General features: G+C 38.0%; 1 protein-coding gene across 2 annotated transcripts; it reads right to left on the reverse strand.

The window, feature by feature from the left end:
• Positions 1–1,832: 1,832 nt before the first annotated feature.
• On the reverse strand, positions 1,833–21,989 carry pld2 (phospholipase D2). 2 transcript variants are annotated; one of them, XM_044141336.1, is made up of 24 exons: positions 21,572–21,989; positions 17,157–17,316; positions 16,925–17,052; positions 15,821–15,963; positions 15,571–15,664; positions 15,041–15,106; positions 14,801–14,859; positions 14,461–14,706; positions 14,233–14,376; positions 14,054–14,137; positions 12,309–12,387; positions 12,099–12,209; positions 11,800–12,009; positions 11,552–11,699; positions 10,030–10,148; positions 9,649–9,762; positions 7,548–7,652; positions 7,086–7,174; positions 6,084–6,197; positions 5,832–5,878; positions 5,446–5,580; positions 4,822–4,975; positions 3,885–4,002; positions 1,833–3,244 (listed from the first exon to the last, which is right to left on the reverse strand). In XM_044141336.1, the coding sequence occupies exons 2-24, from the start codon at positions 17,287–17,289 to the stop codon at positions 3,020–3,022; spliced, it is 2,865 nt and encodes a 954-aa protein (XP_043997271.1). In that variant the 5' UTR covers positions 17,290–17,316; positions 21,572–21,989; the 3' UTR covers positions 1,833–3,019. The 2 variants fall into 2 exon arrangements, with proteins under 2 accessions (XP_043997271.1, XP_043997272.1); XM_044141337.1 differs by having other exon boundaries at positions 17,157–17,312; positions 21,572–21,974.
• Between the last annotated feature and the right edge of the window lie 1,111 nt (positions 21,990–23,100).

Below are 23,100 nucleotides of genomic sequence, written 5' to 3' on the forward strand. Positions count from 1 at the left end.
CAGCCCCTTGCAGAATTTCCTCAAGTGGAGTTAGACAGGAAATCTGTCACAGTCTGTCAAAAAATCTTACTAATACCATCCCGTCAGCTGTTTTCATGTTCCTATTGTGATGTCATTGACCCAGATTATGATTGCTACATTTGCCTACATTGTTTTCAACAGATCATCAGTCTTTTAAATAATGCATGATTTACCTCTAAAAAGTTCAGGAGAACAGTCTGGTACATGCGTAATTGAGACTCTATAGCTCTAACCTGTATCTTTTACTGTCGCCATTCACAGAGAAGCTCAAAGATGGAATTAGCAAGTAAAACCTGTTGGCAGCTATTCATTAGTTTCTACATAAAATTATTAATTTTAACAAGTTGGGAAACTGAACGCACAGTTGTGTCAATAAGGTATGCCTTTCTGCATCTGTACAAGGTGCTTGTTAAGCAGCTTCATGTCACAGGAATATTTCCCGGTGTACCCCATACTTATTTAAAGATATAGTTCAGAATCATAAAGGTGAGGTTCTGTTAAAAGTTAGAGGTCATCAGAAAGAGGTCATCTTTCTTAGGTATAACTTTCAAATAAAACTGGTCACAGAAGCTGAAGTAAACAACTACTTACCAGACTTCTATCAATTTGAAGCAACTGCAATCTAAAAAATTGTAAAAAATAAAATAAAAAAAATAATAAAATAATTGTATACTAATAAATGTGAACAAGCAATTACATTTAACATGTTTTTTTTTTATTGCAGGTTAAAATAAATGTGAAATCTCAGATTATAGAGGTTTAAAAGATTATAGTGATTACAAAACAATGAGAGCAGACATTGATCCAACTTCAATTAAAAACAAGTATGAAGAAATAAGAAAAACAGCACAGCTCAGAGTAAAAAAGGTAGTTAGGAAGACAATTTCAAAATTATATCTACCGAGTGTTAGTGTCTCATTTATTGTGTCTACAAATCTACATATAAAATGGTTTTAAAAATGGAAATATAGATTTTGATAATATGCAATGAAAAATATTTCTCAAGTATTACATTCATAAAAACGAGTTCCTAAGACAGGTTCCTAGGTTAATAGAAACAGAATGATTATAAGATCACTTGTTGGTCAGTTAAAGGCATTTTTGCTTTCCCATCACAAAGTGTAGCACTTTAAACATTTATTTTTTTCTTATGCAAAATAACCAGTAAACATGCCAGCATCTACTGTGCAAAGATTCAGAGTGGGTTTTTTTTTTTCTTCACAGTGTGACTATTTTTGAGACCAGGAGAGTACTGTGTCTAAACACAGATGGTTTTTTTCTGGCTCCTGTGTAAAAGGAGCTTTTATGCAGAGTGAGTTCACACGAGGCATCCGTCAGTCATATTTATCACACCAGTTTGAAACCAAGTAGTAGTGCACTTTACCTAGGCTTATCTGACAGTTTAGTACAATTTAACTTGAAAAACAACATGGTGTTGTTAATATTAGAGAATCCTGTTTACCCCCTTTGAACACACATGCACAAAAACAAATACAATGCAGACTTTTTCACAACGTTGGAGATATAACACTAATTTCTTATTTAAAAACCCGATGAGCTTCCAGTTTTAAAAGTGTGCATCTAATTAGGAACACATTTTAAAGGGGAAGAACAGATTTTTTTTTCAAAACACATCTATGTTTTCTGCCACTCACTTAATGCATGACGCCTTGCAAAACTTTTCACATTTACGAATCGGCTCATTTTTGAAGCTAGTTGTCGGTGCACTCAGTTTTATTTAGGGATATCAGTAAAGGGGGTTCTTTCACATTTTTAGTGACTAAACATGTTTTAACAATAAAGAATGTTCCTACTTTTCATGAAAGAACCTCTACTTTGTGTTGACAAACCATATAAAATCCTAATATTATGTAATATCCTATGTAGCAATGTGACAAATGTCAGAGGTTATGAATATTTTTGCAAGGCGTTGTGCAGTAAGTATAGGTTTTCCCCATATGAGGAAACAAAATATATTTTTTAAAAAAAGTCCAGTGCAAGAGATTTGCATGTTGGTCAACAAGTGATCAATCTGAGCATTCGAGGAGAAAGAAGTGTGTCAGACACATTATGTAACTTCTCAGCTGGACTTCAACAAATGCCTCATGCCTGTGAGCAAATACAACATAAGGTAGACACACAAGACTCTTCATGGCTCCTAGACACGACACGGAAGTAGCTGCAGAATGCCAACAGAGGGTGGGAAGTTGTGTGCTGTACTCCAGGCAGTCCATTTGGATGTAAAGGTAAAAAAAAAAAAAAGTAAAATTTAACAAGATTTCAACGACGAACAAGCTAAATATATTTTCTCTCTCACATTTAGATATAAAAATGACACATAAGTAACTAGTCACCGCATCCTCGATCAGCAATATTGCTTTCTCTTTTTTCCTGGCGCACCATCCCGATTTAGTAAGCCATCCGTCCTATCAGCGCTCTCCTTTTCTGCCCCATGGAGCCTTTATTTCAGCTGCGATCCAGTCATCTCTTTATATCCGTCACCATAACAACCACAAATGTTCTGACAGGTTTCCTGGCACTGCAGTGAGAGGTGAAGCCTCAGAGGGAGAGAGTGAGAGCGCGGGAGAGAGGAAGAGACAGAGCTACCCACCAAAAAAAAAAAATAAAATACAAATCTTGCACCCGTAGATGTACACTATGTTCCCAGATCATGGGAGATGGTTGATTACCAGTCCAACCTTGCAGTCCTCCAATGAGTCACACACATTCATTTATATGAGTTTACAATAGCATCTACCGTTGGTTCATAGAAGTTACGTGATAGGCATCATGAATAAACTGGCCAGTGCAGGTTTGTCTATTATTCTAACAGATGATAAAATTTAAGTAATTTGAGTCAGACTAGATTTAGGATTGACCCATAAACTGTTTTAATGTGGGAGCTGGTGTTAAAATTCGTTTTGTGTGCTGGGATTTAACTACAGGTTAGCAACGATTGTAGCAGTTTTGTAGTGGCCTGATCTAGGCAGACATGTGGTTATGTCCAAAGGTCTGTAGGAGCAATCCCTTCTTTACTGTTCAGAGGAGGCTGCAGGTTTTCCTCACACAGGAATTTCAACGGAAAGTGAACCAGCAGCCCTCGGATGGCCTTCAGCTCCTCTGCTGCCTGCTCGGGGTCTGTGTCGCAGAGGCGTTCTTGAGAGCTGTAGTTCTTCAGCAGAAGCAAGTTGTGAACACTGTTACAGGGAAGGCACCTGAAAACCTAATGGATAGAACAGAAAGGTAAGAAACATGAAACTAAGGTTGCGTTCACACTGCAGCCCAAAGTGACCTAATTCCGATATTTTTGACGTAATGCGATCTGTGTCTGATCTTTTCATGACAGTTTGAAGAACACAGGTCAGATTTTTTTCAAATGCGACCCAGGCCACTTGGATATCCGATATGTATCCGACTTATCTTTTCAAATGTGACCTAACATCCAAGCCTCATTCATCTGACCTGAACGTTGTTGACACTCAAAAATTTCACTATTCTACATCTTGATACAACAACCATGGCGGACTAGAAGTATTCATTGTTGTTCTAATAACTAGAAGATTAAGTTATTACAGTGACACCGTTAGCTCCACCATTAGCATCCACGTTTACTTCCACGAACACTGAGCACTTCTTCATGGCGGTTGGTAAAACACTGAGCCCGCTCTCTATGTGTGACGTTATTGCGCCCTCTACTGCGCATGCGGGACACTTTCAGGTCTTTTGCTGTTCACACAAGATAACACATACAAGTCGCATTTGACAAAAAAAAAAAAAATGGAATTGGGTCACTTCAGGCTGCAGTGTGAACATAGCAAAGTGATGGCAAACAGTAGTAATGCGTCGTTTGCGTTCAATCCTACCTTGTCGTAAATGATGGCGTTACGTTTAGCCGTTTCATTCCATGTGAGGAAGAAGAAGTAGTCGCTGATTGGGTCGTCAATGTTGATGCTGGGGTCTGAAGTTGCTCCCGTTAGAACCCTGTTGTAGCACAGAACTTAGATGTTGTTTGCAAGTTCATCAGAGTGCATTTGAACAATACAAAATGCTGATCAAAGAAAGTTTTCAAGGCACTGTACAAAGCTTCTTTTTTTCTTTTCGCAAAAGTATTCGTAAGCCTTGAACATTTTCATGTCATCTTACATTACAACAATGGTTCCCAAATATTTTCTGGGGCCCCCTCTGAATTACTATAAAATCCATAGGGCTTTATTGTACTGCCTGCACCACCATAACATTGGGTTTGACGCTTCCATCCATTCAGAGTTAAATAACACTGAATGGGTTCATATTTCAGTGTATTTAGGGGTGGTTTGGGGTTTTGTGGTTTGTTGTGGTCGGCTGAAAAAGTTTGTGTTGCTGCAATGCATAGGGTGCTGCAGAATCTTTTGTGTACACATTGTTTATTTATGAGGCCCTACATGACTATGAACCCATTCCGGCACTGAGCAGATGCTCAAAACAAATCATTGCATGGTTGTGTCATAACTTTCTTCAACTGAACAGAAACTAAACTAAAGTAATTCTTTTTTTGACAGAAAGAGGAACAATAAAGAGTCAGCACCCAGCTCCAGTGAAAAACTGCTGATCAGGCCCAAAATCTGGGTTTTGTGATTAAGTCAGAGCATATTGTTAAAGGAATAATGTCCCAGCAAGATCTTGGGAAACTCATCCTTGCGTAGGTATTGCGTGGCGCTGCATATTAAGCGTCTGACAGTTTTGTTAGCTTGAGACTCCAAATAAACAAAAAGCCATTGTCCTTACTAGGGTGTTATCTCAGTAACAATGTTCTGTCCTGACCTGAAGCACTCTTTGCGCAGAGCAAGCGCAAGCGGTCCCGCCTCGTATTCCTGTCCTCCCATGACGGATGGGACCCTCTCTTGATCTTCCACAAGCACTGCCAGCTCACTGTCTCGGCTGCCCAGCATGCTGCGATCATTGATGTTGGCTGATCCTGAAGCACACGTAGAAAGAGGTTCATTTAAATGACATATCTTAAAGCGTTATTTTAAAAGCAATAATACTGGTTCAATGTATTTTTAAACTTTTCTAGTGTTCAGTCATGATTAACGGGTGCCTTTACAAACATTTTTCTCTTTAAGGCTGGCAAATTCTAATATGCAAAAACACAAACGATTTCAATGAAACATTAAATCTGGCACATCCTTTTTGTTTTTGTTTGGCAAACAGCAGTTTGCTACTTCCCTTGTCTCTGGTCCGACAAGGTATAATAATAAAAGATTAGATATCATGAATGAATGGAGGAGTAATTTTTTTATTTTTTACATTTGTTGTTTTTTTACCTTGAGGTAGTTAAGGAATTTAAGGAGATAAAACAAAATTAAATACAAAAAACTTGCAGTTTACATAATTTCTCTAACAACTGACTGGATTCCTTGAATGAGTTTGCCGTCAGTGTCTCACCAATTATATAGCGGCGGTCATCAGCAACGAGTGCCTTGCTGTGAACATAAATCAGCTCTGTGACCAGTTTCTCGGCGAGCTGGGAGTGCGTTCTGAGGCCACAAAATGTGATGTACTCAGTCCACTGGTCCTTCACTGGGGGAACCGATCACAATCACTTTATTTACTGCAGAAAATATTACTGGGAAGGTTTAGAAACAACTCAGACAGACACGAGAGCTCCTTATGAAATTAAAGTAAAAAGAAATCAAGAAAAATGTAAGAACAATGATGTGCAGAGACAAGTAAAGGAACAGAAAGACAAGCAGAAGATAAGAGTTTTAACAGGAGGTCAGTAGATTGAATTTCAAATGATAAACTAAGCAGATGGGCAATCAAAAACTTACCCTCGCTGAGCCTTGACAGAATCGAGTGATCTCCGCGGCACATAGTCCTTACACAAACAAAACACTATAAATGTAATTCAGCATTTTTGGGTTAGTAAGATAAATAAATCTATACAGTTACATGTTGAATAATTTTATCATAAAAGAAAATATGTCTCAATGTCTCCCACAGGATGTGAAAAGTGCATTTCCTGTGCTATTTCTGTGCTGTGGGCTGAGAGTAGAATGATAATGCGAGGAGAAGGATCTCACCTGTAAGTGAAGTGCATAATGGCTTGAATTGCATTTCCACCTCCAGTGGTAATGTCTCCCTCGAAGCCGGGAAGCAAAGGAATCACCACAAACACCCTGTACTTCTTCTGCTCTCTGCAGGGAAAAACAATGGCTGATTGGTTCCAGTTGCACAGATTGTACTTTAAAGGTACTAACATCCAGTGGTGGGTGTTTTTTTTCTTTTTAAAGTGTACAAAAGAACAAAAAAAATACACTGCTTGAATGCATTTGGGCCGATTGCATGAGGCCAAAGGATCAATCAGGTGGATATAGAAAAAAGGATGACAAATGAATGACGTTTGACAGATTTTGACATAGATCCTGAAGCATTCAAGTTTAAAGGGTTTTAATTGTAAGTATTTGACACAGATTATGACTATCATGGCTATGATGCATTCTGACATGAAGTGTGACTAGCAATGGTCTTCTCCAGAACTTTGCACCACTCTTCCAGTTTCATTGTTGTTTTAATTTAAATAAAACCTGCAGGACTCCTTATATGCAACTCAAATGTTTTGCAGCCACATAAACACTTTTTAAAAGTGGAATTTAATTTAAAAATTTAAACGGGATGTAATCAAAAGAACTCTAATAATTGCCTCATCTCTTATGTGATGTGTAACCAGAGGCTTTAACACACAAGGAACTGGTTTAACAGGTAGAGTTAGTCTTGAATAAATAACGTATAAAAGCCAAACAGAGAAAAACTTGCATTGACTTGTTGTTCTATAGATGGAAAACTACATCTGGACTGATTGACGGCACAGACCTTTAATATATCTTCATAACGGCCAAAAAATTGTTTTTGATTATTTCAGTGATGAGCTGAATAAGTGATAAACAAAACTCTTACATCAAATCTTCTATTAGCTGAAGCACAAGTTTAATTAACCTAAACTTTTATAAATTGGCTCTACATAATTGTGCCAATAAAACATGAATAAATCACAGTTTGCACTTCTCTTGTCAGAGAAAGCCCACCTGTGTGCTCGCAGGATTCGATCTACAATTGCATCCCCGATCTTATTGTGGACGACCTTGTCCTCTGCACAGCTGATGAAGAACTGGTTCTAAGGGCAGAGACAAGGCAGATGGTGACTCTGTATGAGGCGAGGGCAAAAGCAGGTAGGAAGCTGGCAAAGAGCATTCCCGAAACCTCAATTAGGCACCAAATCTGTCAAAGTGAAATAAAATGTGTTTTAGACACATATCTCATAAAGCACCCCATTTGTAACTCCACAAATAAAAATGGTGATAATATTAATTTATGTGTGATCACCTTAAAGAAAGGCAGCATGAGCAATGTCAAATAAAAATAAATGAACATCTGAAGCAAGGCCAGGTCTACCGTGACCGAAATAAAACTATTTAGAGATGCAATGATTTTGAAATGTAACTAAATAATATAACTAATAAATAAATAAATAAATGCTGCTGTCTTACCTCAATGTAGATGTAGTGCTCGCTGTTCTCAATGGTGTGTATGTAAGCCTGAAGGATCGAATTCTCACAGCTTCCCGTTGACCAACGTTCAGAAGAGCGCAGCACCTGAGGAAATAACACACACAAATTCCCAGAGTTATCAATTCTTCCAGGACAATTGATCAAGTATGAGGACAACATCTTATAGTGAATGTCTATGATATACAATACATGCAAAAAACAGAGTGGGAGGGAAGGAAATGTTCTGAATCAAACTCATACTTTTACTTTGGTTTATTACAAAAGAAGATGAACACTTCCAATAGATGAATGTTTTGTTTTTGCAAATAAAGCAAACCTAAATGGAACAAAGATAATCCAATATTACTTCCACTAATTTTAAGGATGCTTGGCTTGTGGAGTGAACAGCAGCACACCTGCGCCAACAGCAACATCAAATGAAACCAGAGAGCCTTGAAACCTGAATAATGCAGCCACAATAGCAAGCAGGAAAACAACAACATAATGGGGCCACAAGGGTTACAGTTACAGACCACCGCCCACACTGGAATAAAAGAACGTAAACACATCAGCAGCTAATGCTTTCTGAACGTATATGCCCAATGCTCAATATCTAGACAATTTTAAACAAGCCATTTAATGCAGCAGGTCTGTGCTAGTCAGCTTGCTTCCACACTAATGTTGTCATGATTGCTTTGCACTTCTAGCATTATTGCTAATAATGCTAGAAGTCCTCTTCTCCAATGCTAGATCTAAACCCACTTTTTTAAAGATTCCTGTTGGAAATAAGATGCTTCTACTCTCTTTCCCACTCTTCGATAGTGCTTTGCAGACGAGTACAAAAATGCTGGAAGTAATTTCGCTCTACAGGCTTTACTTTTGTTCCACCATCTGTCACAGCGTAAGAACCGTGAACACTGAAATGCTGTGTTTCAGAAGCCAGAACAGTGTCTCTTTGTTGGAAGGTTATCCGTCTGATTTCCTGTGTAAATCTAATCTGGAGACAATGTCAAGAGGGACATTCAAGCTCAGTTTCAATGGCCTGTCTCACAGCACACCAACATCACCAATCTTCTTAAATTATAATATGCAACACCGTTTACATCCTCTGTAATGTGGTATCGCTTTCTAGCATTCAGAGAAATTCTACTCTACCGTCTGAAGTAAAGCCTCTGGGAACTTTCTCTGTTGTATTGGACCAAGAAAGTCTGGTTTATGTCAGGCCCATCTTTGGTACTGTCTAATTAGTGAGGCATTTGTTCTGCTGCTATCATTCTGAATGAGAGATGCAATCCACAACTAAATTCAGAGATTTATTAGGACAACAGAGCAGTCTTTATTTAGTTTACTCAATGTTTGCATAAAAGCTCTGAAACCACCAACCCTGACTGGTGATCTGAAGATGTTTTTCATGTTACTGACCCGATTATATTTAGGCGCTTACAAGTCATACAGGCCACAACATTGGTGTAAAAGTTGTTACTTTGAAAATAACTCTCCTAGTTAGCCTTTTTTGATATGAATGAGGTATTTAAAACTGAAGTCAGAGGAGGGGCAGAGGTATATTAAGCTGTTTAAAAGGAAACTAGATTTTCTTTGAAGGTCTCTCTACTTTATTCAGAGTGCAGCAACAGAGAACAAGACTTTTAGCAGGTGTTGGTCATTTCATTCCTCGATATTGCTGCAGTTCTGGTAATTCCATACATACATTACTTTATCTGGTATGAAAAGAAGCCACCTTCCACTGAATGTCAATTCAAACATGTTTTCAAGATGTTTTATTGAACTGTCAAAGCAGCGAAAACAACAAAGTGAAATGGCTCACTAAGCTATTCTGTGGGAACTGACTGCTCCTTATGGGGCCCAAAGCCCGGGCCCCATAAGGAGCAGTTAGTGCTGCTCTTGGGTTAGGATTTAGGATTAACACTAAGGTGTGAATTGAGTTTAGGTTAGATGTAGGGTTAGGCATGTGGGTTTAGGGTTAGTCTATAGAAATGAATGAAAAATGTATGGAAGTCAATGCAAAGTTCCTGTGAAAACAGAAAGACATACAAGGTGTGCATGCATGTGTGTGTGCGTGTGTATCTGTGTAACCAACTACCTGAACTTTGGCTTTCTGGGATCCAGGAACAATAAATGGCAACAAGTCTGCCCCAGTGTGAGACTTGGGGAGAAGGTAGGGGTAGAAGTTATCCTTGTACTTGACCTTGAAAATCTGAGGAAGGCATAATGATTGAATGCATGGATTCAAAATCAGAGAAGAATTACACAGTAAAGTTTACTGAGAAAATTACTTTTGCTCTTTTTATCTAAAACATAAAAACATACTTTAACAGTGAAAGTCCATTCATAACATGACTTCAATCCCCTAAAGCATCTGTTATATGTCCTCCCTCTTAAATATCTGTAGTAGTAGGCATTGTGCACCCTCAACATGTTCATAAAACTCAAAACGTTAATAATATAAGCATTAAAACCTTACCTTAGTAAAGTTCCAGCGCTGGATGAAGTGCCTGGCAACGTCCCTGGCAGCTTTGCCATGCATAGCTGTAGCCAGGTCACGCCAAGGCATGCGAGGAACTTTAGTGCGGTCAATGTTGTCTGAAAAAATAAAAATCTTCTAGCTCAAATGCGCTTGACATTTTTAGAGTGGACTTAACTTCTTAACTGTCATGATGACACCAGTATCCTCATGGTCTGACATGCAACTGGTTTGCATGTCAGACCATGCACTGTCAATCACCCTTGTGTATGTGCTGCTCTCATCCTCCTCCGTTCCCTCAGCTACGCTACAGCAGGTTCGCCACAACAGAGGCTGCCATAAACGCTCAAGCTAGTTAGCAAGGCCACTGATCACACAGGATAAATGGCAAGTTGTTTCTCTGCCATTAGCATATTTAGCAGTGCATACGTAAGATTTATTGGCGACGCTAAGACACTCCTCCTGGCTCTGGTTGGTTGTTTTTGACCAGGAGTGGTGGATTTGTTCAGATGACAGTAGTAACACTGAGAGGAGGTGGAGGAGCTCAATCTTTTCACAAATTATCTGTCTCATATTACACTATCACGAATATGACAAACATATTTTTGTAAAAGTTACATACTGTAGCTTTAAGGAACTAAAACTCTACACGCTCATGTGTGACGCTATCTTCTAGGGACTGCGATTGGTTCTCCTTCTTGTTTAATGGCAGCTTAATGTAGAATCACCGCCATCGACTGGTAAATAACATAAACCAAATGTCGCCCATAAAGACCTCTCAAATCCTACCTTACAAATTGCTCCCTCTTAAAAAAATAGAATAAGACCGGGTAGCTTTTACTTCCTAAGTCTTCCTGCAAAATATCAATAAGGTCTAGCTTGATTGGTTGATAGCGGGAAACAAAATAAGACACATACACACAAGGAAAAGCAAATATTTCACCAAGTAATCAGTTGATAGAAATGAACTGATAATTGGATCTAGACTGGATTAAGCAAAGTGTGTCATGATGATGTACCCTATGCACAACTGAATTAATTTCCAAACAGCCTCAACATGTTTCATTGCACCTTGTTTACATCTTCATCATTATTGTGATTCGTCACAGCTTCTCGCCATGCTGGTCGTTTTACTAAGCCACCTATTTGATTTAAATGTGAATGCTCACTTGTTCAATCTGGTGAAACGATCAACCTAAAATGGAAAAGAATAAAAAATCCAAACAGGACAGAGGAGCACAGCTCAGCTCTATAGATTTTAAAGAGAATGTCTCTCCTTTATGCCGGTCTTCCTGGTACCTTCATCGCTCTATCTTTCATGTGTAATGTGCTTTAACAAAGTTTTAGCTTAAGAGGGTGTCTGCTATTTAATTTCTTTTTTACCATTATTAATTTATTTTTCAGTTGAAATATACAGAATCTGCCACATTAACAGTGGAAAAAGTGTCTTATTCTTACGTCACAAGAGAGCTCAATAAATTGAGTAAACTCTTTCACATATACCAAAAGAGGTTTTCAATACCTTCAAATGGCCTGTCCAGAAGGGTCCAGTCTTTCTTGATGAAGTTGCTATAGTCCTTGCCAAGCCACAGTTTAGTGTTACCAGCCAGATTAGTTGGATCCTGTTTTGTTTGGTTATGTGCATTGTGGCCATCAGCCACACCATTGTCCTGTTTAACAGAGTCACGGTTTTAGGACTCTGGCCACACAAATGACAGTAAACAAACGCACAGCACACCAATTAACAACGCCAACAGGGCACATCCTTACAGTTGCATCTTTGTTTGGATGTTCCCCCGTGCCCCCGTTTAACACCTCTGCCTGACCCAGGTCGGCCAGTCGATACTCTCTGTCATCCCATCTCCCAAACGCCAGGTCAAGTCCCCCAACAAACGCCACCGTCTGGTCAATGGCAACCATCTTCTCATGGTGAGCCCACAAGACCACCGCAGATGAAACGTGGTCTGGATGTCGCATCACCTGATGGATTACAGGAGATCTAACTGTTAGTCGAGCACAACAAACAAATGTAACTCTGCAAAGCAGTTTTACTCCAGAAGATCACAGACCTTGATGTTTGGGTGCATGTTCATCAGAGTCCGTTTGCTGTAGTCACTATTGATGCCAAGTGCCATCTCCACCTCCTTGTAAAGCAGGACACAAACCTTGACTCCTTCTCCCTACAGATAAACGAGGCAATATGGTTTGGAAACAAAAACAACTGAGTTTAAAATTTAAAAAACAATTTAGTGTTTCATTAAAAGAGAACGAATCCCTACTGCTTTCCGTTTTAGTATCTCATCCAGTCTCCAGTGGTTATCAGTGGCAGGTCTCTTTAGGAAAATTTCCGGGCTCAGCCTAATAGAGATTAAAAATCAGAAAAATCATTCTGTATGCTAATGACCATGGAAATGTAACTTTTATAATACAGTGCCTTCAAAAGGCACTTTCAACTTTTCTTCTTTTTGTCATGTGACAACTGAAAGCCTTAAGGTATTCTACTGGAAATTTTAAAGTGGAAAACCACTTGAGGCTGTGCTTAAATGCAAAGTAAAAGAGTCTGGTTTTGTATATTTAAAAAAAAAAAAGAAAAGAAAAAAAACCTGTGGTGTCAGTACATAGCCAATGTTATGACAACAGGGTAACCATAACATTAGCAGATTCTGCGTCCTTCTGCTGGCTCAACAGGAAGTAACGCTTTCAAAATAAAAACCTGAATTTCACAATAAAGCTAACCTAAATCGACATTAACCTTACCGAGAATGACAAAATATTAAAGACAGAAGGCATTGCACAAAATATATGATCTTAATATACCTTATTAATGACTCCAACACCTGAGTCAGTATCTTTGTGGGACCACATTGTGATGCTAAACTGTAGCTATAAGAATCTAGGCGTGTGTTGGTACCAGTGTTTCACATCCAAAGACCTTTCTCTGTTGATTTTCAACATTTCCTGACATTAATCATACATATAAAGTTTCAGCTGTTGTCACAGATCTAGAAATAAATCTAGGTTTAGACTCCGTTTGACTGACTTGATCACTCTTACACATGTTTTTAATCTAAGCCACCTTAGGAAGGTGAACCTCTGCACCAGGCTCAAGTCTTTTATAGCCTCTAGGAGGTTTTGTCTCTGAATTGATCTGTTTTGAGGTTCATTCATCATTCCATCAACACATTCCCTGTTCCTGCCACTTCCATGTTTCACCCTAGAGAGAGTTTGTTTAGGGTGGTGAGCAGTGTAAGTTTTATTCTTTTACGACTGAAGAACCTTCTTCCATTTGTCACTACGTGGCAAGTGGCAAACTGCCAGCAGAACCTCTATTGGTTTTCTTTCAGCAATAGGTTTCTTCTCTGTACTCTGTTACAAAAAGGTTTGATTTATGGCAAAACTAATAGTTGTCTTGTCAACAGATTTTTCCACCTGAGTTGTAAATATATGCATCTCCTACATTTATTCTGCCCTTACAGTCATTTTCGATGGATGGTTATCATAGGTCACGTGAGTGCCTCTTTAAATAATACTCTCCATGCTTAATGTGGAGGTGCCAATAAACTAGAAGCTGCGCCGTATTTTATTTATTCTTATTTTCTCATTTTTCTGATGACAGATGCTTAACCTGCTTTTTCATGCTGCTTTTTTTTGTGTTTTGTTGCACACACTCATACCAAAGGGCAATTTGTCCCAATCAATACCTTAACAGTGGGAAAATATCAGAGTCCATGGAGTGAACAGGGACGACATGCAGAAAGAGCCCTGGTCAAAACTTTGTTTGCTAACTAGCAATGCAATTAACTTTACTTAGGATTATCAGAGTATAGAGAGAATATTTTTGCTTTATCATAAAATATTGAAGAAAAAAAAAACATCTATCACTTTCTGTCCACTTCACAACTATGTACTATGTTGGGTTAGTCCACAACACCTAATCCCAATAAAACAAAAGAAAGTTTGTGGTTTTAAAAATGGTAAATTTTGCACAGGTTGATGGAGTATATAAATCTGTTTATTCTCTTACCACCAATCTGTGATGAAAATCTCCTGCTTTGCTTGTTCAAGGGCATCAGCCAGGTCTGCAAAGTAATCTTTCCCATTCACATACCTTAAATGAAAGCCAATGAACTATAATAAATAATTGAAAGGAATGACTGAAGTTAACTGCGATTGTTGGAGTCATGTGTGGATCAGGGAACTGACCATTTGGTAAGAGTGTCTTCTCGCGGTGGAGCAAAGCCTTGGAAACGGTGGACTTTCAGAAAGTCACAAGAGTGAGCCAGCTGCTTGATTTCATGAGTCCACCATTGGCTTTGTCTGTAGCTTCTGCACTTGATGATCAAATCCCTGGTTACAAAAACCCAGAAGTGTAGTAAAATGAGCAAAAATACAATAAGATCTAAACACAATAAAAAAGAAAATCTGACACACCGTGTGAAGTTCTTAATGCAGACTCCGTATTCTGTTCCAGTCTCGGCTCTATCTACTTTCACCTCAAACTCGGGGTCAAAAAGCAGCACAAAGTTGATTTCATTGTTGTCTCGGCTCATATACAAAAGGAAAGAGTCTTTGACGACCAGCCAACGGTGCGACCAGCGAAAACACACCCGATGGTGGCCGATGCAGTTCAGACCCAGAACGCGATGACCGCCCGACCTCTTAATGATCGGTCCCTCCCTGAAAGGAATCCACACGCACGTCACAGTGAGCCTTTATCGTCCAGTCATCTTCGTAAGAGTCTCTGTTTCATTCAAACATTTTCTTTACTTACAGCCCTTTTGGTCCCAGATCAGTGACAAAGGAGAGGGCGCCGACGGAGAGGAATTCAATCTGAAAAAGACAACAGGAATGTAATGATGAAATTTGACTGTAGACTGTGCAACGTCCACTGAATACATAAAAAATAAGATGCTTTGGCACGGCAATGGGGCGGCCTGTTTTCGTCAATCGTCAAATAAAGTCTAATTGAGCCGACAAAACTTTTAAGAAAAAAGATGTTTTAGAAATTTACCATGCTGCGGTCATTTCTGCAGAATCTGTTCTCCAGCAGATCGTTCAGGTACTCTTCAAGGTATTTCTGCGTTGAAAAGAGAGTTAAGTACCAGTTGACATGTGATCAGATTATTCCTCCCCAAGAATATTTTTTTGTAAGAATGTATGAGAATGACATTACCTTGCAATACGTAGCCAATTTGAATATTTTTTCTATATCTTGTCATGTTACAACCACCATCCTCAGTGAGTTATATTTAAATTTCATATTAAAACTAAACAAAATTCTTAAGTGAAAAGAAAAGGAAGCACAGTTTTCCTGTTGTTCGATTCAGACCAATTTTCTCTTGTATGTTTAAAAATTAAATCCAGTGCAACCTCTTGCCTTTATAATCCACTTTATCAAAACAGTGTCAACTTGTGTATCATCGAATCTCAAAAATGTGACTAAAAGCATCATTTTTCTAGTTTTTTTGGGTTTTTTTTTTTTTTTTGCAAGAGACTAAAGTTAAATCAAGAAGCCTTTAGAGGATCCTGAATCCTGGGTACCGTTTTGCTTGAGGCTCCTCTGGCGCGTTCTGTCCCCTGTAGGCTGGGCATTTCCTCTGACATTACCCTCAGCTGCTGCCTTTCCTTCTCATTCCTTTGCAAAAAAAAAAAAAAAACAGAGTTTGAATATTCAAAGTAACCTGTGCTTGAGAGATCCAATATTAAAATCTCAAAGCAGTACAGAACTCAGATTTCAAACACACGTCCCCCTGAGTAAGAGGCTGATTTGCAGGTCAGTCGAGACACCGACCTTCTAGTGGGCATAAAGTGAAGCATCATCTTGTGTTTGTAAAGGTCTCTGTGAAGCTCCTGAAAGTGCTTGTATTTCCGCTTTACTACCCAGTGAAAGGGTCCATGAGTTAACTTCACCGTGTACAGGTTTCGTACACGCACCTGGGGGGGGCAGATTATTCAAATTATGTGAACCAGATTAATTAGCCATAAAAAAAACAAACATTAAATACCAAAGAAGGGACCAAAAAAGAGAGAACACCGAATATTCATTTAAAGTAAGGTTTGTATCCATAAAAAAATATAAAATTGTATTAAATTGTTTAGCATTTCTGATCTGCATTGTCATAAGAGCTTAAACTGTTAGCTACTGTTTACACTTCAACATGTAAACAAAACATATACATGCAACGCATACATTTCTCATAGTGAAATCATGCGCATTTATTTAACACACCATGTCTTATGGAGCTTAGGAAGAAAACTTTCAAGCGACTGAATCAACAATAAATTTGTGTTATCAAAACATTTTTAAGCCAAATCTGTCTAATAGGCAATAATATCTGGGTTAAAATCAAAACATTAAGAGGACAGTGATCTCCAACACAGCCACAACTCAACAACAGAATGGCTCAAAAAGTACAGAATACATCGAAATGGTCAAGTCAAAGTTCAAACCCGTACAGTGTAAGAGGACAAAATACTTATGCAGAAAGTAAGGTTTGCATTACTTCAATAAACTGAAGTAATGTTCTATACTTTAGATCCGACAATGAGGGAAAGTATCATCCTGAAAGCTTCTAGTTATTGGTGCAACAGATTCTTCACCTACACATTTAATCATGGAGTTCATTTTTCTTTTTAGACAAAGCTTTTCCATTTTGGATACATAATTTCTTAAGAACCAAATGCTTTTGAATCATATGAATGTACTTTTAAATGACATACAACATTAAAAAGACATTTCTTATTTCAAGGTCTTTTCTACACCATGTTTCTATCACCTTGCATATGAGTGTAATGTTAAAAATAAATTTGTGTGCTTCCTTTCTGTTTGAGTTGCATTTTACCAAAGAAAATATTTATTAGCTGGATATTCAAAAATTTTTTTTTATATATTTACCTTTGATCGACTAGTGTGTTTCTCTGTGTTGTTCACGTTGCATGTAATAGGAGTACCAGGCATTAAGTAAGGTAGATCCATTTCTTTAATTTCAGTCAGACGATGAATTATTGTAAAAGGTCGGCCCTCTAGAATATAGATAATTGGAAGAAAAACGTTACTAAAAGGGTTGATGTCAAGCAACAAGCCAGCTTATACATTAAATCTTTTATCAGTTATATTTTTAACCTACCGGTGTTTTTTAGGAGGCTGTCCAGTTCAACTAGTTTCAGGTCACAGCGGTCGCTCGAGAAGCGTCTCTTGTTGAGGTGCGGTACAGCTGAGCACACAGCTGCAGGCTCGATCTCATCATCTGGACTGGCCATGGCGCTTTCGTAGAAAGATCCAGCTGCCTTACGAGAAAGAAAATAAATATTATCCAAAAAATTTGACATCACAGATTAAACAGAAAGACCAAAACAAGATCAGACTCTTTGTGCTGGTTAAATTTTGGAGGCCAAAGTTTCTGGCGTTTAAATGCAGCAAATTTATAATAAAATTGATGTCAGTTTTGATCAAAAGAATAAAAATAGCCTTAGTAAAGCTGTGCAAAAAGTTGAAACGTAACCACAGTTTTTCAAGCTATGTGGAAAGAATAACACAGTGCAGCCCCTCCCAAACCTGTTGCTAAGCATAACCTTCCAATAATCAGCTGTTTCAGCCAGACATCATTTTTATTCATTTCACCATTATTAGCAATATTGTTAGAGTATTGCTATTGGACTTTCACCACTATTACTATTGTTCTCATTAATAATAGTCATCATGAAATACAGTTCACATCAATTTTACTTTTGTATAATAAAAAATAAGATTATTATTATTCTAATTAGATTACTGCTATTGTTAGAACTGCTATTATTACTGATATGTTTATTGGTTTTATTTTTGTTTTCCTTATTATCATGTATTATGTGCAGGCAAACAAGGTTGTTATTCGCAAAAAATTTAAAACCACAAACTTTTCAGCAAAATTGCCCACACTTGTATGTAAATGTCCTGGGAACCAAATTATGCAATGAGAAAATTCAACTAATATTTCTGGTCAATGCTGTAGAAAAAAAAAAAATTGCAACCCATCATTTTTATTAAGGTGAAGCTTTTGTAGGTAGGGATCATTGTGAGTTTGATGTAATAAATATAATAAACTGGGACGTGTTGTATAACTTTTGTTTTAATTACAGTGAAACCAGGAAACTGCTATTTCTGCTCATGTTTTTCCAACTGGGGAATCTCATATAGGCTCATGTCTAGTATAAAACACTAAAAATAAATTCCTCTTTACCTTCTGGGTGAATACAGTAATATCACAATTCAACTTTTCTTTTTGCCTCCTTTAAAATGCTCCTCACTGATATCTTTCCAACGACAGTAACATAAACTAATTTATCACAATTTCAGTTCTTTTAAGCTTCATAAGAAAGAAACTGGTTTTTTGTAGCCATTATCAACAGACGTCTTGTCTTTTTGAACGACATGTTCTCTTATGTTTCTCGTCCCGCAGAGTTTCCAAAAACAATTGGATGACCATGCTGTGTAATGTTTGCACTCCTCAGGCCAAAGAAGTCGTATTTTCCCCAAACTGACTAAATAAAATGAAAAACAAAAATTTTATTTTTCTGTTTTCAGGCTGAAATTATGCTACTGCCATGAAGAAAAAAAATAAAAAACATAACGAAACAAAACACAGTTTTCACTCTCAGAAATTGTGAGGTCCTTAGGCTGGCAATTTCTGAGGCCTGGTTCATATCACAATTTGGAGGCGTCGCTAGCTGTTTCTGTTCTCCCTTAGGCAACAATCAGACCCCTACCACAAGCAAGCACAGAACTAACACTTTCTGTTGCCAAACAAGATGCACACAGCCGAGTGACGCAGTGACAACGTCTGAATAATTGGGTTAATTATCAGCAAACAGGATCATAGAGCGCTTATAATCACAGAGGAAGGAGATAAGAAAAAAAACACAAAACAGCCCAAATCTGTACCATGATTATTGAAATGGGAAGGAAGGACTTAATTTTGAAAGCCAAAAAACGTGAAGCTCTTCATACGTCTACCTAGTGAGCAACAATACGACATGAGACATGAAGGACGCAGCTACCAGTAAGAAAATAAGGCAGTGTGTGGGGCCGTGTATGTGGTGTGTGGGTAGATGTCTCTGAATGGCTGTTTCCTGGGAAACAGGGCAACTGGAAAGGCGGATGTGCGTGCACTCATGTGTGTTTATATCTGAGACAATAAAAGAGGTACTGAGAGTTGCGGTTGAGATATAGCTGAATCACATCTGCAGTAAATCCAAACACTTTTCCAGGAAATGTGTGACTATGTCACAGCTCTTCCATGTGAAATGAGGTTAAATATTACATGTGAGAGAAAACAAACACACAAGAGGCTGGATGGCAGACAGGAAGTGACAGTGGGAACACCATCTGCGATTGTGTGAAGCATTTACAAGATCTGAAGAGCTACAACATGAACAGATCAGATTTTGTTTTTTTTTTCTTCCAAATGATCACTTCCCCTCTTGTGTAAGATAATCACAAGACCCTCATGTCACCCAGCTGATGAAATCCAATGTTTCACAGATGGGACAGTGCTTGAAAAAAGCTGCATGTTTGATTAGAATTTGTTTTCCAATTATTTATTAAATGAAAAAGACAATTAGAAGACTTTGAAGTTTTAATAATCTACTAACCAGAAAGAGTTATCTCACTAGCTTCTTTCAAACTAAATGTAAAATCTAATAATCATGTAATAATAATGTCATTATTTAAGTACAACATAGCTAACTTAAATGTTAAGCATTCTTCTCCTGTTCTTCCGAGTGGTCAACGGTAAATTGCAGAGCGGTTTATCTAGTTCAGAGGACTCCAAAGTACTTCAAACTTTAGTTATCCACATCCTGATGGTGTTAAGCTTCATAGTAGCCCTGCGGCGGTCTGACCGGGCCCCATCGGAGCCTCTGACCACCACCAGCAGGCGGGGCAGGTAAAATGTCTTGCGCAAGAACACAATGGCCGAGACAAACGGCTGCAACCCACCAGCTAGAGGACAAACTCCTAAAACCGTCACCCCAATTTCAAACCCAAAGATGGATAAAAAAGAAAAGTGTCCGTTCATGTTTGTTCACTAATGTTCACACAGATTGTATTTTATTTACTGATCTGACAGTACAGACGGATGAATACTTGCTGCACTTTTACAATTTCTGATTGCATATCGTTTTACAAAAATATATATCCTTTTTATCTACCACTTTATGGTTTTTTACTGCTCTGTGCTTGTTGAGCACATTAAATATTGATAAGCCCCCCCCCCCAAAAACACATAAAGGTTTTGCGATTGTGATAATACGTGGAAAAGTTCCAGCAGGGTACTGTGATGTCTTCTGCTAAAAACGTTATGTTTTGGTCAAGAAAGTTAACAATAAACACGATTATTTATTGTTAATGATGGTCTTCTTTTGAGTCTACACTCTAAAAGCGCATAAAGGTCACTGGTTCAGCCCTAAACAGTGAGAGTGAATTTAATCATCAGACAGACATGGAATTATCTTGTCTGTTTTTCGATCAGTCAAGAGGAAATTTCACAGGCTGAATGCCAGATCAGATTGTTCTGCATGCTTGTTGAAATATGTTTCTTTATAACATCAGAAAAGGTAACTTCGCTAAATCAGATGAATGCACTTGTAAGCTGAAAAACAAAGCAACATGTTGACATTTTAAGACTGTTTTAATCTTGTTTCTACCACCAACCAATGCAAAGGCTGGCACTTCTTGCAACATAAAAACTGGGTGTGGTCACAGGTGAAACTGACAACACAGGACTCAAGACTCAAACAGGTTTCTCAGCTTGATGGTTAATTCTTAACTAAAGCTTCAGACACATACAAGATTATATTCCGTTGCATGTTTCATCTTCCAATCAAACATTTCAAACATACATATTATCTGGGATGCTGGAATATCTTAAGGGACTAGTGGCAGATTTGTACTTTTAAGCCTGGACTTTTCTATCAATAAATTGAGGAAAATAAATGCCACCTGGTGGGGAAGCTAATAAACATTTATCATAAATTCCATCATGACTAAAACAACAACACACGGTCAGATCTTACCAGGAATCAGTTTTAAATGCACTTTGCCGTTTTTTTTTTTTTGTTTTTTTTGCAACTTGTGTCACTGTCACTTTAAAACATCACAAAAGCACTTAGGGGAAAAACCTTTTTGTTTCTGACGAGAAGTGATTAGAAGTGACTGAAGTTTTGGAATCCGTCAGACAGTTTTGTAAAGTGCAAACAAATCTGCTTGAAAGATTAAATAAGTAGAATAAAATAAGCTGAAAGCGATTTAGACGTTCATGTCAAGGTTATTCTGGCACAGAAAGGATGTGAGCTAGCTTTCTCTCGTCTCCACCCATCCCTCGGCTTCTTACCACGTAGTCCGCCATAAACTTAACATCCGTCTACAAGAACGCGTGAAAAATGAAAACTATTTTTGTTGTCATACCCCAGGGTGTAAAAAAGAAAATCTGCTGTCAGACCTACCGTTACATCACTGCGACAACGTAATGAAGCGAAATTTGCCCATGCCTAAAAATATACTTACTCGTGTTTAATTACAGCCGCAGCCCAGTCCACTTCCACACTCCAAACATTTGTGTCAAAGTCTGCGCATTTACACCATTATTTCATCGTTTTCCAGCCAGTGTGAACATGTCACCCCGTAGTTGAGGTGATGCACTCGTTTAGTCCCTCCCATCGGCCGAACATGGGACAGCATAAAGGGGTGGAAATGTGATGAGAGCCCTCTGTAAATCTTTAAAGAGCTGGTTTAGGATGGGCTTGTCTGCTTGTTCACTAAAACAAAACTCATGCTGTTAGAGATCAGTTACTCGGGATGTTTGGCATTCTTGTAAGTAGAAACGAAATAGGAATGGGGGAGTTTCACTTTCCTCCAGTGATAATGTTGCACTCATAGTACAGAGAGCAAGCCTGGCCACGCAAACATGAAAAACACATGCAAGAATGTGTGGCAGCGCACATACTAGTGCAACAAAATGCGAAAGAGCACGTGACTTCCGGTACGGGCTCTTTCAAAATTAAGTTCAAAAATACATATAGTTTTTTTTTTTTCTTCACAATGATTCAACTGCAGTTCAGAACAAATGGCATCTTACGGCAAACATCATACAGAATTACATAATCAGATCAGATCAATCCGATTACAGAGACAGATTCAAGGAACAAATAATTTATCCTCACTTTTCATAAGCGGAAGTCTTTTTTTTTTTTAAGTTTGGTGAAAAACAATTGACCAGCCTTGAAGTAACAAATACTTTTTTTTTTTCTTTTTTTTTGAAGTAACAAATACTTCTGGTCCCATTGTGAAGGTTTTCCTGTCATCCTGGGAAAGGATGTTCAGGCAAAAGTGGGCTTCCATATTGGTTTAATATGGGACTTTAAGGGCATGTTATGGTAAAACATGACTCAGAGATTCCTTAAAGTCACAGAAAGTTTTAAATTTAATAATTTATCTTTAAAATCTTAACATCCAGATTATCTATGTGGGTCTTAAATTAGCATAAATAGTGATTTTAGCTACCTTCTTTCAGTTCTAAAAGTATTTTGATGAGGTTTTGCTCATAAGCTAAACATGTCATTTTGGGGGGGAAATTCAAATTAAATTTTGAAAATGTTTGACAATACAGAAAGATAATGTTGATTAGCAGTAGTTAAGTTCAACTTTGCTATTAAAGGAGCAAACCAAAAATTTGGGGTTAGAATGGGTTTACATTTTACTGTCTCACACATGATACAAAAACCCATATGTAAACTGATTTCTCCTTATCACAAGGTAAAGAGGGGACAGATGGATGAAAAATGATATTTGGCTATATATATACCTTTATGCAAGCTGAAGGATATCACTTTGGCTACCACTATTACCTTGCAGCAAGAATGTCCTTGGTTCAAGTTGCAGCTTAGAGTTTGTCTGCATGAAATTTGTGTGACTTCCTAGTGCATGTTTGGGTTCTTTCCATGTACTCTGACTTTTTCCCAAAGTCCAAAAAATTACTATTTTAGTCACTCTAAGATGAGTGTGGATGTACATTATTGCTCGAGTTGCCCTGTGAT

This window comes from Gambusia affinis, linkage group LG15 (genome assembly GCF_019740435.1).
Source record: "Gambusia affinis linkage group LG15, SWU_Gaff_1.0, whole genome shotgun sequence".
In the NCBI taxonomy this organism is placed as follows: Eukaryota; Metazoa; Chordata; class Actinopteri; order Cyprinodontiformes; family Poeciliidae; genus Gambusia; species Gambusia affinis.